This window comes from Neodiprion virginianus, chromosome 1, assembly GCF_021901495.1.
Source record: "Neodiprion virginianus isolate iyNeoVirg1 chromosome 1, iyNeoVirg1.1, whole genome shotgun sequence".
NCBI lineage: Eukaryota > Metazoa > Arthropoda > Insecta > Hymenoptera > Diprionidae > Neodiprion > Neodiprion virginianus.
In genome coordinates this window covers 21,685,376-21,705,240 of record NC_060877.1, presented here as the reverse complement: position 1 = coordinate 21,705,240, position 19,865 = coordinate 21,685,376, and the positions used below count along the sequence as shown (strand labels likewise).

The 19,865-nt window shown below is 40.5% G+C and overlaps 1 protein-coding gene across 1 annotated transcript; it reads left to right on the top strand.

Annotated features, from left to right (window-relative positions):
* Window positions 1-5,302: 5,302 nt before the first annotated feature.
* On the top strand, window positions 5,303-16,606 carry LOC124310245 (uncharacterized). Its single transcript, XM_046774056.1, has 5 exons — window positions 5,303-5,678; window positions 5,944-6,119; window positions 7,245-7,652; window positions 14,724-15,206; window positions 15,615-16,606. The coding sequence occupies exons 1-5, from the start codon at window positions 5,425-5,427 to the stop codon at window positions 15,902-15,904; spliced, it is 1,611 nt and encodes a 536-aa protein (XP_046630012.1). The 5' UTR covers window positions 5,303-5,424; the 3' UTR covers window positions 15,905-16,606.
* Window positions 16,607-19,865: the final 3,259 nt, after the last annotated feature.

Here is a 19,865-nt window from a genome sequence, read left to right as displayed (position 1 = left end):
AACAATTACTCTCAACACTGTTAGATCCTCGTCAATTAACGCTGCGGTGTTGCCGGTTACGCATTCCTAAGACCAGTGTCGAGTATGGAATTTTACGTGATGAGATTCACTTGGCTCACTACGCGCATTTGGTTAGCCATTGGCAGTCACGTGACTCAAGGATTATACAGAGGCATACCCGCAGTCAAGATCGGTGTCTGTTTATTACAAACGTATTTGGGACATTCCGGTAGGTCTCGACCGGCAATCAACGCTCACTTCTGTATAGATTCTCATATACCTATTTCATTCGTACTTTTTTCTTTCCGAGCAAACAATCTGTGTCAACTTTTAGAATCATTTTTGATCCAACAATGTCCAAAAGAATTGTTTTCTGGGGAATACGCTTTTCAAACTCAGATGCCAAGGATGCACAAATATTTGATACCCGAAAACGTCAAATACCACCAGCGAAGTATCAGACAAAAATCTTCGGGTTTGGATTTACAAGTGGTAAAAGTTGTTTGCCGAAATATTTGTTACTCACGTCCGAACGTAATGTTTTTTATTCGATTCAATACAGCTTCGATTGCAAAACTTGTATGCCATAATTACTTACAAAAATACAATCTTCTTAATTCATATTTGAGAAAGGTAGAAGTATGGTATCTTTATGAAAAGAGTTTCAAAGGCCGGTATTAACGATAGCTTGAGCTGCCGACTAGAATTTTCTGTCAGTAAGAGGCTTAAAAAAAAAAAAAAACATTATGTTTAGTTCATCAATCTGTGCATCTGATATTAGCGATTCGTTTCAGACGTGCTGATTGTGAGAATAAAAATTTTGAGACTTATAATATACTTGAAGAATCTGCAAAGTAGATCTAGCCATAAAGCGTAATTCACTACAAATTTCTTACCAAACAGAGGTATTGGAAGGTAGATATGATTCGAGCTTATTATTGCGCGCTAATGTTGAAAGTGAGCTCTAAGTTTCAAGTACACGGATTGGATAGTATAAGGAGTGAATGATACCGTAAACTAGAATGTTCAATTATTCATTCTGTTCGGAATGGTTAAAATCGAACTCATTTCTTGAATATTATCACTTTGCATATTTGAACTTTTGGTACGTAGCGCAAAAAATGTAGCTCGATACGCCGAACAAGAATTGATCTATGCTTACTATAATGTTGAAATATGATACTTAAATAACCATCGAGACCCCGATTTTGTTTTTCACAACTGAACTATCTACTGAAAATCATTTCCTATAGCATATTCTGAGTTTTCTTTGCCAATGCGAAGTTGACCTCATAATTAAACCAAACTGTTTTCTACACTCCAGACATACCTAGATGCACATTACTATATTTTAAGGATTGGGCGAGAATTAAATGATCAAAGTAACAGCCGCGGGGTTCGACTTCAAGTATATATTACGTGCATCAGGGCATAAATATAAAAATCGATTGCATCACAGCAGGAATATACATTCTAGTAATTAAAGAAGACCATTGCGAGGCTAATAAACAGCGAGTTTTGAATTCGGGATGATTTTTTTCTGCTTCCTATTCAGCATGTATAGAAACAGACAGGTTGATGCGAGAAAGATGAAGATGCATGTATGTATCGGTGAAATTTCTGCTCAAAGTTACGGTTTGACCGTGTGACGACACACCGTGTACGATCTGTCGTGAAAAGCGCAAGCGAGACACGATTAGGAGGATTTAAATTCCTGTCAACCTGCATCGGCATGTCGGTGCGGGCGGATGCGGCTACCGATGTGCCGTTAAGACGGGGATCGCCTCGAGCGATTTACGATCGGTCAGGGGTCCTTGTCCCCACGTGATCTCCGCTGGATCCCCGCAACGCTGGACCCCGAACGTCTCAACGGACAGTGACCCAGTAAAAATAGGGCCACAGCCCAATTCTCGTAGCGCGTGCACACATCCATCATCTTCCGATGAATTTCGAAACCCGTCGATACTCGGCCGGGTAATTATAATAACCGAGGGGCCCGAGGTACTCCACGCGGATCAGTTTCACCGAACATGTCGAATTCCATTCAGGCGCGTAACCAGGAGGCCTGGGCCCCCGCCCCCCCCCCCCCCCCCCTCAAAAGTATATTCTAGTTACGCGCCTGATTCCCTTTGACGTGCCTTTTTGCAGTTTAGAAAATGATAAACATTAAACCGGAAATTATGATTGCGAACCATTGCGAGCATTTATTTTTGTCAATATTTAGTAGGTTTTTTTCAGTTTTGTTAATATGGTTATTACTGTTTCTCAATTATTCATGTGTGACGTTGAATGTTCATTTGATCAGATTGTGATCCCATTGTTTTCAATTTCGTTTGAACTTTTTCACGTCAGAGTAGGGCACACTACTGTACACTAGTTTTCCAGTTATAAATATTGAAACATTTTTATAGTTTAATGTTTTTTCAACCCGTAATCTTTCACACCTTTGTGAACTCATCCAAGGAAAAATCATTTTTTTTTTTAATGAGACCGGCGAAATATACATTTTTATAGAAGCGTTTCTTTATAGAAAACCATTATTACTTGTGAATTTTGATATTGCAAATCGACTTGTCAGAATATTTTATCTCAGAACAAGTCTTGCAGCTCAAAAAATATTTTTCTGTAACCACGGTTGTAGCAATTTGAAAATTTGTGATTCCGATCATGCGTGACCGCAGTCTGTAACATAAAAATACAAAATCTCAAAAAATTCTTGAAATGTCTATTTTCTTCTCTAGTTATTTGAAGATCGGGTTTGCGACAGAATCTATTTCTGTTTCTATTTTTTGTGGTACTTAGAAAATCGTAGATTTATAAGAACCAGTGTTTAAATATTTCGAATGTTGAAAAAATTGTAATTAGTTTTGGCTGGAGAAAACACCTATATAAAAATATCATATAGCTAGACAAATGGCTGATGTAATTCCAAAACTATTCTATAAAACGGTAAAGTTATCAGAAAGTTAATATTGCTTGAAAAAGTTTTAACAAAACTGAAAATGATGAGGTTAAAAATTGATCGAGTTGAGATGGAACGTCCCGTACGTACATTTGTTTAATAAAATGTTCTTGCATGGATCAGCTGTTAGTTTTGTAATAAATTGTTAATGGTTTTTTACGGGATTATTTCCAGTTCTGTGCATCAGAATTTTTTTAATATCCAGCGAGGTATTTTGTCGTAATATTGGTCACGTTAGTTTTTCAAGATGCATCTAATTTTTCCAGGACCTGTGACCAGTGTTTCTGCATAAAAGTTTTCTGAGTTTGTATGGAAAATTTCAACGTTGTACAGCGAATATGCTATGAATTTGCATTATATATGTCAGAAACCGACAATTTCGTTTTAACGGCAAAGCAATTTTGCTCTTCGTTCGTGCATACTACACGCAGTACAGTTCGAAGTAAATTACTAGAATCAAGTTATTCCATTCACATGGTTAAAATAAGTTTCAGGTGGAGATATTGTTTCTATTCAGATTGATATATTTCTAATATACTCAATCAAGTTTTCTCTTCTACTAGTGAAAACAACTGGAGTAGGTCGAATGGACAATTTTCTTTTAAACAAATTACTATAAAATAAAAGAAATCATTCGATGAAATTTGAAAAGTTGCAAAGTTGAATGAGAATATTTAAAAATACCTAGACTATACCATAAGAATGCTTTTGAAAAAAACGTTAATCAGATTTGAGTTTATATCCAAAAATCGGTTAAACATTTTTTTACGAGGTTTCTCTACAGAGTATGAATTAACACAAGTATTGCTTACATGATTTGTGAAGTTACATACCAAATTTATGGAAAGAATTGAACCAGGATCGCCAGTAAGTTCGCAAAATTTTAACGACGGGTTAATCAGGATACACAGAATTCCAGACTAAGGTCATGTCTCTACGGTGTTTTTTTACCGGAAGATTAAATTTAGCGGAACGATTTGCATTAGCTGGTTTAAAAGGCATGCATTGCAGTAGCTGTCTTTGAAATAAAATGGCATAACATTGTGCTAAGCTGTATTAAAACGTCGTTCAAGATCCCGGCACAGAAGCATTGGGGCGGCAGAAAATTACACATATGTCCGCCTGAGTAGCCCCTCCGTACAGCTACTGAACTTCGATAAAACAAGACAGACAACTTCATAATTATGGATTCAACGTTATAATGTGCGTAGAAATTCCGTTTTCTATGATCACTGCAAAGATGGAACGTGAACTCTGGTTGCGAGGGAGACCGAACACTGAAATTAGGAAGCAACGTTGATCGGAATTGATGAGTGCAAAATGACGGTTCGGCATTACCCATTGCAGGTGCGCTTTACCCATCTGACGGGCCGTGGTGGATTGTTGGAAATTTTTCGACCGATTCTATGGGAGAGAAATGCACTTGTCACTAGAAGCTGGTTAAGGCCATCAATTACTTTTACGGATCACTCTAATTGGTATTTTTATCGGTTGGCTCACGTTGGCTAAACGGTGAACCGCAAAGCCGTCTCGTGGTCGCCTAACCCACAAACCGACTAACTCTGCGATTTAGAATACCGACTGTCCGTTTGAACGGACATTGGTCCTTTTAGATTTTTGGTAGCCGTCGGTGCCGTCCGGTAGATAATTGGCTATAAGCAACGGCTCGGTATCAGAAGGCCACCAGTCCCGTAGATTCTTATTGCTGAAAGAAACGTGACGTTATTGCTCTATGATATGATTACACGAGTAATAGGCACGCATCCACTCAGCATACAATGGGCACCTGTGTGAGGGCCGACACGAGCTCACGGCCCATTTCCCACGACCGTGAATCGAAGAAGACGTTTGAGAAATTTGGCTGATTATTTTCCGGGTGGCGCGCTATTCCCTCGGGAATAATGGCGTTTAATTTGCATGTGCCAAATCTCCGACGGTGGAATTTCATTGCTCAAACGAGATCTCGAGGAGTGTCACGGCGGGGAAAGGACCATCTACGCTCGCTGTGAAAAAGTTTCTAAATTAAATATTTCACCCGGCACTTCAGCTCCCCGTCTGACGATCAATTTTATTGCGATCCATACCCGACACGTCCGGTATTACTGTATGTGTATGTATCACCCAAGAATGGACTGATCCCCTCTCGCTGAACGGTGCTGGAGCCCCCTTCCTTAATGGGGCCCGAAGTAGGACTATGGCAGTGGCCAGAGCTAAGGCCTTTCGTGTGTGTCTTTTTTCTCGGTTCGTTGTTGTGCAGCTTTTTTACCTTGCCAAAATACAGGTGGGGGAGACTGGCTGGTACGTACCCCCGTCGGTATAAAAGCAATCTTCGCTCTTTTAGATGCACATACAAGTCGACACGTGTCACAGGCGAAGGTCTGCTCGGGCCTTGCCACATTTTTTTTTTACTACGTAAAAAGGAATTCACTTTTACCGATTCTGTCGGCTTCGGTTGGAACACCATGTACAAAGTCTTAGTGCTAGTTTTTGCGGTTGTGGCCGTCACGGCTCTGCCAGCAAGCAATGAAAAAAACGGAAACGAAGATGATCCGATGGCAACCATGTACTCCGACTGTCTCAAAAAGGAATCGGTCAGCTGTATCAAGTACAAGGTCTTCAGCTTTGTTGACAAGATGCTTGCCGACAAGGATGACATCACCTTAAGTGACGGGGTCACCGTGATCAAAACTTCGAATGCTGAAGAGGGTGCTCCAAGGTCAGTTTCATTTTATCATCGTAGTTTCGTAACATTTATGAAACTTAGTTTCACAATAAGAACTACTAACGTCTTTGAGCTCATCACGAGGAATTTATATTTATGGTTGGCCGTTCGTTGACTCTAGAAACTTGTTTTTAAAGTTCAAACATACGGTAGTATACTCTCAACTCGTTGGAGTACCGTAGATGGAAATTAATTATGACTAACGCCAAGGTAAAACACCGTTCGACGTCGTTTTTACAACTGTTCTCTCAACTTGCAGGCACATCGAAGGAACTGACATCGATACCTTGCTCTTTGACCGGCTGGGAAGATTTTTGAGAACGCATACCGTTAAGGTTGACCTTAAGGGCAGTGATATCCTCGGAGTCGTTGAGTCGGCCGGCCGCAGTCTGGAAGACATCAGCGACAGCGTTGGTGATGCCCGTGGAAAAAAGAGTTAGTATATCAAGTTTACAACAACTATTGTTTACATTCGTAACGGGCTGATGCATCCGTGTCCACGAAATAAAGGGAGAGCAATGCCGGAAGTTTGGGCTAGTTTTACAGAGATAGAGTTCGCGGCCGAAGTACCACTCAGTAACAACCGCTATCAGATAGAATGCCAGAAGTTCTAACGATTAACGATCCGAAAATGCAGACGACTTATTCTACGCTCGAAACGATACATGCACGTCGAGAGAGTACCAGGTAGTGTTTTTTCTGCAGTAGTCGGTATCGCACTTATGCAAAAAGAACATATTCTTAGTCCGTGAAATCAGCCGATGAGATAAATCTATCGCATGAAAAATACCGGCATTTAATTAATTTCCGTGATATTAAGTGTGCCTTCGCGAATATGCGGGTATGAAGATTTAAGATTCACGCGTGCTGAGAACCTGTAAATAACGGAGTTCAACAGACACTAACCCAATGTTCGCCAGGCACTACTCTGCTCGACTGGTTATGTTTGTATTTAGCTTCCGAGCATATGTTTGTCCAATAGATATTTCGCAAGAGTTCAACGGCAGACCGGTAACAACCATCTAGCTTGAGAGTACGTTGAGCGTAGACAATACGCGAAAGGTGAAACGGATTTTCGAGTTAGTTAAACAGGTCAAAAGCTGCGCGTTATCATTCTTTCTATCCTTCTTGAACCTTGGTATATAGCGTTCTTAGAGAGGAGGGAAAATGAATTCAAAGTCATTGGCCTTTGCGCCCTCTTACTGTGCTCCCATAGGGTTCCCACGAAAAGACGTGCACAGCTATAATGTGCTTCAATCTTGACTTGACCAGACTGTAGCATATTTAGAGTTAGTCGTTACGCTGCCAGAGATGCTGACCCACTGAGGAACTGGTTCCGCTTCCCCTTGACCCTGTCAAGCTGTACGGAGCCTACCTCCATACGATTTTTGACACACTTACGATCATGTCCGGGGGCGTGTTCAGTCTCCGTACACTGGAGTATCGACGATCGAAGCTGAAGCGATTTTATTCGGACAAAAATTTAGGGATATGATATATCATCACGTGATGCCGTAACTGAATTCCACGCTTACGTATACCCGATTTCCAAACTTTTAGAGAAGGCTGCGAAAATTCTTGGACCACTTCTCATGATCATGGCCTTGAAAATGGCGGCTCTGATCCCACTGGCGATGGGCGCAATTGCTCTGATCGCTGGTAAAGCTCTCCTTATCGGCAAGATCGCTCTTCTCATATCGGCCATAATTGGCTTGAAGAAGCTTCTGGGTGGTCAGCAGAAGACGGTCACGTACGAGGTAGTTTCTCATCCTCATCACAGCAGCTCACACGTAAGTCACGACGATCCTCACGGCGGTGGCGGCGGCGGATATAGCAGTGGTCCCGACTTTGGAGGATATGGCGGAGGTGGTGGTGGCAGCAGTGGCCACGGATGGGCCAGAAGTCTTCCTCAGGATGTTGAGACCGCGCAAGATATCGCTTACCGCGCGTACGTCCCTCAGCCTGCGCAATAAGGACACGCCATAATTACCTAGGGATTCTATTTTTTCCAGTGAGTATAATTCATTTTTTACAATTCGTATCGTTGAACGCAGGTCTGCTTCATATTTTTGTGAGATGATGTTGAAAGAAAAATTTAATTTCACCAACCTTAAATCGGCCATTCTGCAAGTAAGAATAACCTTTTATTAAGTATTAAGTAGCAGTCAGAAATAGAATCTAATGCCTTCCCCCCTTCACGTGCAAAGAAAGTCGGATTCTGATGCAAGAGTTCAAACCGTTTCTCTTTTGTTTCAGGTCATCTTGCGAGCTCATCCGAAGCATAAAAGCACCGTCATCGAGAACTTAGTTTTCCGGACAGTTCACGACGTGGCGCTCAGCACTGATCGCGTGTAAATCTCCTTTCGTTCTGAAACCATCATCCTATTTTCTGTTTGCTGGATGCATGTTTTCTCTTGACCAACATCCTAATTTTCACTTACTTCAGGTGTTGAACACCGAAAACTGAGCAGGTTCTAAGCTGGTCACAATAACCGGTACCACTCGAATACTCGTTAATAATATTATACATGGTTATTTATTATTTAATCAAATGAACACTATTTATTCTTTAAATTGAAAACGAACAACGTGTTTCACGTTTTTATAGGATAAGGAACTGTACTAGGTTCTTATTTAATCTTATATAGTTAGTACAATGACGCTGTCCTGACCAACGTTTTTAGGTTTTTTACTATACTCGACGATATCAGACAAAGTTTGATGAACTATACAGGTAAAATTTATGCGACACTCAACAGACTTTTAGCTTAAAAATTTCTGACTTTAAATCAAACACACCAAGTTACGTTGACTATTCAACACTGGACTTGACTTTAACTCTAAGTACTTAGCGAGCCTTACATCCACCCATGTTCATTGATATGTTCGGACAAATACGTTGAACAATATGGCAAGAATGAATTCACTCGCCACAAACTGTACATAATTCTCTCTTTTTACAGAACAGACAGATACGTTGACTACATCCTTACTGAAACTTTTTTCCTCTCTTCTCTTCTTACATTCTCTGAGATCTCTTAAGAGGAGACTCTTCTATGAAACAGACAGACAATCCTTCAATACTTTACGCCTGACCAGTGTCACCATAAATGTGTTTTACGTTTCTAAATGTAGTAGTGTAATTTTTTTTTTTTTTACAAAAAAGCGTAATAATAATACAAAAATAAAATAAAATGAATAAATAAAAACGAAAAAATTAAAAATGAATCATGTCATTTGATAAGGCGTCATTGCATATACATATGTAATCATGCTACCTGCAATGTTATATTGCTTACTTGTTCCGGCCCACGGAATCCAGCCTAGAGACGAAGATATCGTTTACCGTTAAATAACCTACAGCTGTTTCCAATTCTATTTCTCTCTACCCGTTTCTCCCGTCACATATTTTTCGTATGATATGTGCAGCATTAATATTATTCACGTCGTATCAAATACCATGCGGTTCTGGGCAACTAAAATAATTCCAAGTATCCTTGTCGTCAAATTAATTGCAGCATTGCGTGAAAGTTTTACTAGTGCCAAAGAATGCTGGGGAAGACCAAAGTGTGGTAAGTGTGCAAGCAAAATAATATATACCGTTAGCTGCAGCAAATGCGCTTTAATAAGGTCAAAATAAACAAGCTGCTTGTATTAACTTGCTAAGTTTTACGCCGCACAATTTACCTTCGGATAAATTTTTTCACAATTTGCTCCGATTAATTTTTGTAAATTTTCAATCCTCTTGTTACCACGACGATGGATACACGAATTTCATTCGTGATTCATGGTGCCTTGACAACCTAAGTCACACGCACATGAGTGTGCTCACCATTTATTCCTCATTTGTGAATTGTTCGGCATCACGTAAATCCCATCTTCACGCAAGAGCTGTAAGACTGACACTGTATTGACCGAATTGATAGGGCAAGTTGGAATTCGTTGTTGTTTATGAACTGGAAAAAAAAACATCCAAAAACATATAGCTTCTGTTCTCAATGTGCAATTCAGTATTTCCACAAAGTATTACTCCAGTCACCAAGATTACTTCGTCAGATTATATGTGTACAGTATATCCGTGATCGCACCACAAATTTTATGTGTGACATTTTATTTCTATGTGAAGGGGTTGATCCTATGTCTAACTGTGACATAACTTCTAAAAAAAATGTACAAAGAGATTTTTTGTAGATAGTGAAATTATCCGCATTTTTTGTTCGTAATTTTTCTAACTTGTATAATGAAAAAGTAGCAAACAAAAACAACTCTAAAATTAAGGGATCAATGCTTTTAAGCGTAATAACTTTTTTTATATCCTTATCCTACGGACAATCAACATCATAATTTGTTCACGGAGCTTTTATTAGCAAATAATTGGACCTACCAATTTAATTTTTTTTTTTTAGATGTTTTAGCAGGTTAAAAAGAAGTGACTAACGGGTCAACAGGATACATAAGTGTATCAAATTTTTATTTACATTTATTTTTGTGTCATTATTTTCTCAACTTTTAGTTAATTGGTTAGTTATATGTACATAAATATACGTTAAAATATTATATATGGTTAAAATAACTTCATATATTAATATTTTTAATTTTATATATTCTTTCATTTTATAAACATTTTTATAATATTTAATTTATAATATTTTTACTTCGTGTTTTATTTATACTATATTTATTTTTAAGAATAACATTCTTACTATATAATAGACATGATTTGGAGGAAATTCTAATAACATGCGCTAGGATATCAACAGTTTTGAAAAAAAGGTTCTATCAGTAGAATGATTACGTTTGTACGTTATGACCACAATATAATGCAAGATTTCTTGAATGTGTTCCACAAAAATTATGGTTATCTGGTCAGCGAGCGAAATCAACCCAATACATTAAAATAAAATAAAAAAAACACGAGAGCCTTGGCATTTTGATCTTCCGAATTATAAATGGTTTTCTCATATTGTTATTATTATTAGCTTGTGTTATTCGAATTTGTTCAGAATTATTTCAATTATATACTACATATGTTGTTTTATTGGGGTTCATCATTATTGGGTTCAACGATCGTTTTTCTGCTTGTAACTTACGACTTAGACTGACATTTCCGTTCATCCTGTGTATTTATATTTTCAAAATAAACATCGTAAACACAAAACGCACCTAGTCAAGAGTAGTTATAAGCCAGGAACGGAACGCATACATCAATGCGTTACAACTATCGGTCAGGGTTTGTACCCCATCATTATCTTATGGCTCTACATGGACAAAGTTGAGCATATTTTTTGAAGTTCTATGTGAAGTCACTTCGGAACCTTGTTAGTGTCCCAACTGCCATCCATCCAAATAGCATGCACCTTAGTAATTCTTTGCATCAGATTATATTGAATCCATGTGGATCAGGAATCAGTATTAAGGGAGAACCGGGTGATGCGGAGCAGCGGGAATTATTCAACTTCTTTTCACTTCCGGAGCTCAGATCATTCTTTAAAGCGCAAGCTATGTATGACTACACAGAATCTTAACACGAATACAATTTTTTATTCACTTTATTCAATCAGTTTGACTTTAGCCTGTGTTCACGTAAGGGCGTCAATGACCTTCTATTGTAGAGCAATTTCCAATGAAAATTCTCAATCTCTCGTTTTACGATAAACACAATAGTTTTCAAGTTATAATAATTAAAACAGATGCATTACGATGAAATGCGATGATAATACGCGTGCGTTTAATCTGGCGCACATGGTCCGCACGATAATTCGTGAAAGATTAGAACGATTCTTCATTTCTTTACCGGTCCTTAGCATCGCATTTGAGGTTCCCCAGATAACGGTATTTTACTTCTGAACCCCCTCCTATATTTATGAATCACGCATTGATCGTGGATGCGTGCATATGGTAACTGCAATGTCTCAAGCAACAGTATTAGGCACGGAAGTTGTCGATGATTTAAAAGGTGGTTCAATAGAGTATGAGACTCAAATTATCTGGAGGGTGTCTGGATTCAGACGACTTTTCTAAAAAATTGTCAGGTATTCGCAATATCCATAGTGACGTAACCATTGTACGCATGCGCTGACACCATAGATGCTGCATAAGTAGCGCAAGTCTTATGCAAATTGGGCCAGAGATATAATAACGATATATGCAACACCAGATAGGATGTATCTTAGAACAATTCTCTATTCGCACCAAACAGAGCAATTACGCATGAGTACAACTATAGCGGAAGACTAATAAGAACGAAATATTTAAATGTCTTTCGAATCACGCAAAAGGGTAATAAAGTTATTATTATTCTTTTATTAATGCAAGTAACTTCCTCTCTGTGTATGGGTCACGCAATTAGAAACTTTATGGAAAAAATGCACTATGCCAGAGGGATATTGCCGGCCATTTCGCGGTCTTTTCATGCCGAACGGCCTTGGTCTCATTCAAGGTTGCCCAGTCTACCACGCGTCTTGTAATTATATACAGAATTCTAATAATTTGAATCACCATCTAAGTTGTTGATTTTCAAGAGAAGTGTAGTTTCATCAAATCAACCACAATACGAAACACGTGACCATTAGAAGCGGAATGACCTCTGCTACATTCGGCTATGAAAGTAAAGAGGTTGCTTATTTGTCTGTCCTACAAGATTTGCGTTTTCTCTGCTAGGCATTTCCGGTTTTCTGAATGATGAACGCTACTACAATGTAGTATATAGTACATAGGCAATTATTAATCCAGTAAAAAAAGAAAGTTGCATAACTCCGCGCTCTTTAGACATACCAGAAATGACATTCGAATTTTCGACGCACGTTTTTACGCTCATCTCTTACAAGTGCTTCAATTAAGCATTACCATGCTGCTCTTTCGGCGTTGTACTTTTTCTTTCCAGTACACAGCCTCACTATCTCTAAAGGAGATGAACTTTAGCCATAACTGCCATAAACACGATGTGCTCAATACTAGATAACCGTTTATTCAAATTTCTGAATTTTGATCGCAGTTTACAGACTAGTGCCGAATAGAGCAGGCTCTATTGCAATTTTTGTCACGTTTGATCCGAATTGCACAACGGTAAAATGGACAGTTAAAGCAGCAGCAATGCTTACGGCAGCTCCCAGTTTTCCCAGAAAACATCATATGCATCGTACCTAACATTTCGTAACTTTCGGTGTCTGTTTGAGTTAAAAAATGTCGAACCGAACAGTATTCGAGAACATATGATCAGAAATAATTCTGTTCTTTCGAGAAAATTTGCTCTCTATGTATAAAATACGCCAGTTTGTATGCATGCTCGCGACAGTATACTTTGTTTTTTGTCGTCAGCCTCGCCTCAAAAACTTGTCTCGTGTATTGGGTGTTTGGTCTTTCGAGTTACGCATGAATAGATGAAAGCATCAGAAAGAGGCAGAGGACTGAGAATCGGCGAGTAAACAAGAAAGAGGAAGAAGGTGCGAGGAAGGCGACAAGGCCAAGGTAGCCGACGAGAGCGTTCACGTTTGGGTTCGGTCCCAGACTGTGACCGGATAACGTACATTCCATAGTGTAACTTGGACCGAGAATGCCAGAGGCTGTATAGAGTTAGGACTCGCCACTGGTATTCGAGGGCCGAGTGGAGAGTGACTATATAACCACGATACCGGTTAAGGGCAAGAAGCTGGCGATGTTCTGCGCGGAAGGGCCCAGAGGAGGTAGGAAGACGAACGGAGAAAAAAATAAATGAAATAAGAGACGGAACTGGTGGTAATCAGCGATTGGTTAAGTAGTTCAAGTGCGCCGTTCTTCGACGTACCCACCGAAGTGCGAATAATGTAATCGTGGAAATTGTATGAACGGCACACGATACTTGTTAAGGACAATTAGCGCTCTTTTAAGGAGTAAAACCACTGACGATGGATGGAATTAAGGACGCGAAGCTCAACGCAACGTGTTCCGGTCAATTATACTTCCATTTCTTTCCCCTCTTCGTGCGTTCTTTTGTTCGTTCGTTCGTTCGAACGATAATTGACCGACATCATATAAGACGCGACCCAACCTTGGTCTATCCGACCATCTTTTCCGCTTTTGTGATCAGGTTGAAATTCCTACCTGTATGACCACCTCGATACCATGCCTGTAATGCATATGTGAGTTTACTGTACGCTGTTAGAACAAACATTAATCACCGCGAATCGGCGCTGCATGACCACGCACGGGTATTCCGAGCTGGCTGACCGATTCCGCAGCAATTTTATGTACGAGACGCATTGCGCCACGTTTAGCTTTGCGGTTTTCACTTGGTGTGACCCAGTTGTTTTACCGTCATCTAGAGGTCCTCGTGGATCTGGACAGCGGGTTGCTACGCTTGCTGGATGACCGGCTGGCGGGCTGGGGGTACCACGAAGAAAGGCATTGCGGGAAAAAAGGTACTCGGTAAAAAGAACACTGGAATAAAATCTGGTCTGGCTGCCTGGCTGCTTGGCCGGTCCGCCATGATCCTGGCAACGACTCACCTGCGTGGCTCACGCAGGTCCAGGGGGGCGACGGGGGATACATAATGGTAGGGACAGATCGACACCCGTCTTGCCTCGCTCCGGTGGTTGTTGTTGAAATATAAACTCATTGCTCGCTCTCTGAAAATACTCCACAGGCATCTCTAAGACAGGATCTGGAGTGGGAGGCATTCCAGGTACTGCCACGGTGGTACACTCGGACAGATATATAGAGCTAGGGCTGGGCTCGTGTTACGTACAGTCTTACTAGTGCTCCGAAGAACGCATCTTGCCAGTGTCGTCTTTTCAAATTTGAGGCTATTTGAACTTTGTCGGAGTCGGTAGTTTTTTTATCACGTTTCTCAAGCACCCCGGCCACTAGAAAAAAGGTACAACCAGTATTTCGTTTGAAATTAGGGGAGGTTTTATTTGCCCCCATAGTGAATTAGTGAAATCGATATTATATATTTCCTCAATTACCAAGACCGCAGTGACCATTTGTTATGTTCATCTCCCACTGACGTGAGTGTCAGGTGAGTATAGCGATAATATACCCCAAAAATTTCTTATTCTTCAGGTTATCGCTCATCGTCAAGCATGGGGCACTTTCCGCGCTACGTCGTCCTCGCTCTCTTCATCGCGATAGCATCAGCACGATCACCAGAACTGGATGGCAACTCGATCGAAGATTCAGGGAGGTCTTCAAACGGCGTATTCGGTGACATTCAATATGTGTACCAAATATACAAGGAGTGCTCCTCGGCTGACCTCAGCTCTTGCCTCAAACTGAAGCTGATCGGTGCAATGGATAGAATCTCCAGGAGCTTGGACATTAATCTGTCAGACGGCATCACTTTGACCAAGGACAACGGATTGGACGCGGAGCCGTTGACGAAATCCGAACGGGAAATTGAAGCAGATCTTCCCAGAGCACTTGAGGAGAAAGAAGATGCCCTCAATTCCATAATCCTCGACAAGGTTGTAAACTTCTTCCGAAGCCACACCCTCAAGCTAAAGTTACCGAACATCGATGAGCTCCAGAGGAGCTTTACAGAGGAGGGTGAGTGGGAGAGGATGACTAGCTTAGCATTGGTTTAAGCAATCTAATCATCAACGATTTTATTTTCATTTCATGGTTTTAATTTTAGGTCTTAAGAATTTGACACACCATGAAAGTAATTTTAGTAACTGTATTCTAGAATCTGGCATAATATCACGATATTTAGAACACAAAACGCTACTGACCATAAGCAAACCATTCTTGATCATCTGTAAAGGATAAAAAACGATAGCCATTGAAGTCATTTATCACCCGTTTACAATAGACGCTAACGGAAAACACAATATAATATGATCACACGGAGGCCCAGATTGTTCGGATGTTAGGTATAATTGATTGCCATTGGGTGAGGCAATTAATCACTTCTGCGTTAAACCTCGCTGATGATTCATTTTTCATATTATGAAGGTCGTAAGAAGAAGAAGATGGGTGAACTGATGGCCATCCCCTTGCTCATCGGCGGCACGCTGATACCATTGGCTCTAGGTGCTCTAGCTTTACTTGCCGGAAAGGCTTTAATTGTCAGTAAACTCGCCCTCGTTCTTGCATCCATTATTGGCCTGAAGAAGCTCGTCTCCGGCGGCGGTGATGGCGGTGGCCACGAAGTTGTGCAAGTAGCTGGAGGTCATGGTTCCAGTGGGTGGGCAAGATCGAGCCATGACATCGCCTACTCAGCGTACAAGCCGCATTCCGCCTAGACCATTCATAAAGTTTCCGAAATTCTTCGTGCCTGAAGAAGAAGATGGTACATTCCTCGTTCTCGACACGCAAGTGTAAAATGCGAGGTTAATTATCCTTCGCTGGAAATACTCTATCGACTATATTAGAGACTATTCTCACTCAAATGATCATAAGACTTTCATCCATAAACGTTATGAAAAAGACCTTATATTACCTTCACTTTTGTTATCTCATACTTTCGCACATAGCAATAAATATTTACTCATTCGTTCTTTTATAGATTTACTTCACTCGTCATTTCAGCCTTTTCTATGTTCTTTTGATACTTGTGCATATTTCATTATCATTATCGTAAATTGTGCTTTTTCAAGCACTGTGATTCAACGTTACTCTCATGAATTTCTCTCGCGTTTCTCTTCCTGCTCCGTTGACATATTCTATATTTGTATTTAATCATTGTTGTTTTATTCGTTGAAACTACTCTTATGCTCAAACGCCTTCAGTATTTAATTATGATTAATTAATTAATTTATAACTATGACCGTCTAATTATACGTATATGGATATGTATATAGATATACACACACACGATGTAGATGTTTAATAAATTGAAGAATTTTGTAAATGTACCTGTGTATCTTCGTAACGTTGTACCTTTCGTTCTTGTATCAGGACAAATGCATTCAACTAATAATAGAGCAAGAGCAAAGAAAGAAGAGGAAAAAAAGTAAAATAAACGCCAATTAAAGAAATAACTAGTCTATACCTACTGTGGCATGTAAAGATGTAGATCTCAGACATCCTCGTTCAACGGAACGAAGAAAACAACTTATGCTGGACAGATACCCACAGATATACACAAGTAAATGTAACTGGAAGTCAGGTTTTGAATTTATATTCCCGTCCAAGCTTGGCTGAATCGTCGCCAACGCGTTCGATCTGGGTTATTGGTGCGCACCTAGTAGACATACATCTAGAAGCGATATCGAGACGTTTCTATAAGCTAATCGGGAACTTGCAATTCAGTGCTCATTGAACATGTACATGAATCTGCATTGCAGGGTATATCCACATTAAAAGATTGATCGGATACTGTCAGTTGCGTTTTAAGTAGGTCACAAGCCAAGGGACTAACACAGCCGGTTTCCGTTTTCACATGTTCTAATCTTCAGCACATATATATATACACGCGTAGGTATTATATATATTATATGCGCGTGTCGCATCTCAAACAAGTCTTTCCACTTCTGTTAGCCACGGCTCTGTACCGCGTCTGTAGGCATAATTTAAGCGTAGAAAAACCACAAGAGATTAGATCGTGACTGTTGGGTGGCTCAAATGTCTTTTGGAAGAAAGACTCTCGGCATGTATGGGAGAAAAGGAATCCCACCATTACCAGCAAGTGTCTCGTCCGCGTCATCCGGGCCCAAGCATGGACTCCTCGTTTACTTACTCAACTCGTAGGTATATCTCTAATTGTAAGTGTATCCAGTTGTGTGTGAGTTGGTGTCGGACGTTAACGACGCCTGGAAGTCGATGCAGGAGGATGGTGATGTGAAACCGGATGCACAAACGCCTTGGTTGACCCCAGTTTTGACCGCTGTGTACTCACTGTACGAGAGTCGGGAGCATCGCATTTCCTATTCCTTGCGTACGGCAACCGGCCGACGCGACCGTCGCACATGGTGTTGGGTCGGTTCTCTGCACCGCACACACGCACCTTACGCACTTGCACGCGTGACGCGCTCGCTACCCGAATAAGTAAACCAGGCCGTCCGGGCAGCATCTTTTCTGCGGTGCGTCTAACACTCTCTACGCCAGAGAAAAAGATATCGTGTCATACTCTACAGTCAGTTCAGGATAACTTCGAGTCCCCAGACAGTGATCGGTGACTGCCTTGATATGTAACCTCAAATTTTTATTTGCGTCAAGTTCCGGGATGCCTGAGTTCAGGAATTGTGAAGATTCCTTCCAATCCAGTAAGTCCTTGGTACCAACAAAAATCAAAACAAAAAAACTCCCTCAATGGTTTCGTATGCATTGGTAAACGCCAAAAATTGTATCATTACGCACTGACCACTAGAGTCCGTTGGCACTTTCGAAGTATTTGGAGACGCTGCCAGACTCGATAGAGTTTCAGTCGTGAGCTTGACCAGGTTCCCATGACTACGTCAGGACCGAAGCTGCGCAGCAGACCGAAGAAGGAATATAGGCCTGCCGCGTGGGAGCCTGTGCCTCGAGGGAGCCTTGACCTGACCTCAATCTTCTGCGGGTTCACTCTCGCCGCCGATGAAAAGAAGAAAGTGTTCCCTCTGTAGCGAGGAGTTGACTTGGGACCAGAGTGTAGACTCTGTGGTTAGCAGATCGGTCCTTATTACTCTTGCAAACCCGGAGTGGGTTCGAGCCGTCCTGCAAAGGATGGGAAACGACCGGTACATTTATCGGTAATAAGAAAACTCTGTGCGCGAGCTCTTCGCTCGATGCCGGTATGGCTTTCGCGTTCCAGGTGAAAGTTGTCGAAGGCTGATCTTTCTATGTGTGTGAACGCCGGAGTTTGACTTTGACTTTGACATTTAGCAGTGATTGCTATTGCTCGTTCAGGAAGGCTGGGACGATCTTGTCTGTCTTTGTCCTATAATACGTGGGGCACGTTGTTACCTTGGCGATGGTTCGATACGAGCTCCGAATAAACCATCGTATAAAAGTAGCCTTTTCCGATATTTTTTTCCTTTCTTCTTCTTCTTCTTCTCTCTTGCTTTTCTAGGCGGTAGGTTTTCGGGGTCAGCGGGAGGAGTGGCACCATGGAGGTTTGGCGCGAGCCCAATACACACGATCTTCAATCGCTTGCACATTCCAGTTAGAAAAAAACCGTTAAACTTTCCGAAAGCCTATGGAATAAATTAATTCTTCCTTAATTCGTGTGTTAAAATCAATAAGATTTCTATTTTGCGCGTATTCTTAAAGATAGCATCACACAAAGTGACAAATATGATCTAGGTCTCGTGTACGAAAGAAAAAGCCGAATGCTTGTGGTACTCGCCACGTGTTTGACATCAGCAGTTAGCTACCATTTCAAGTTAATGGAAACCACCTCGTTAGGAAGAACCTAAATTCTTTGCGCGAGAAATTTGATGATCAAACCCTTTTACCTGTTCATAATCAGGTCTCAGTATTCGAGAGCCGCAAAATTTTACAAAAATAAAAAAAAAAAGAAAAAAAAATTACAAAATAACTCTGCATACACGCCAATATACATGTCCTGATGTACGGCCTACTCCCTATACTTTAACGTATTCGGTGCCAGCAGCTGAATTCCTTACCGTTCACTATTCAAGGTCAAAAATTATTTTTGCCCGTGTGAATGATTCACAACACACTTCCTCAGATTAAATTTTTGCATTGAAAGTTCAGATATCGATTGATTACGGACCTCGAGCACACCGTCGTTTTACCTCACTATTTAAAGAAAAAATTGAATTTCATATAATATCATTATAGGAACAATGATAAGGTAATATTCAACAAGAATTTTCTCAAAACATTGGGTACCTCCTTTCACGGTTGTCAAAATAGCTTTTTTATACGAAAAGAAAGTTCTCTTTAACATTTTTTTATTATTTTATCAGATGATTATCCGGAAATTTCTCCGAGATTGATTTGATGTAGATTCTCGTACTACAGTAGTTTTTGAAGATAGCGGCCATTTATCGGGGACACTTATGACTACTTGTCGTTTTGCAAATGAAAGTGACTGATTATTTCTTGACCATGAAAAAAATCTAGTTACGGAAAGAACAGTATGCTATGCTTGAGAAATGAAAGTTGGCAAAAACAAACTGATTTTGCTTGAGCTTCAACGAGAATGAAGAGTGGACCACGTGGCGATTGAGCGATTCTTTTCAGATTGAACGTGACATACATGGTGTTGATACTCTAGCTATTGGCCAGCTGGGTCCATCTGCGAATGAAACCTACCTT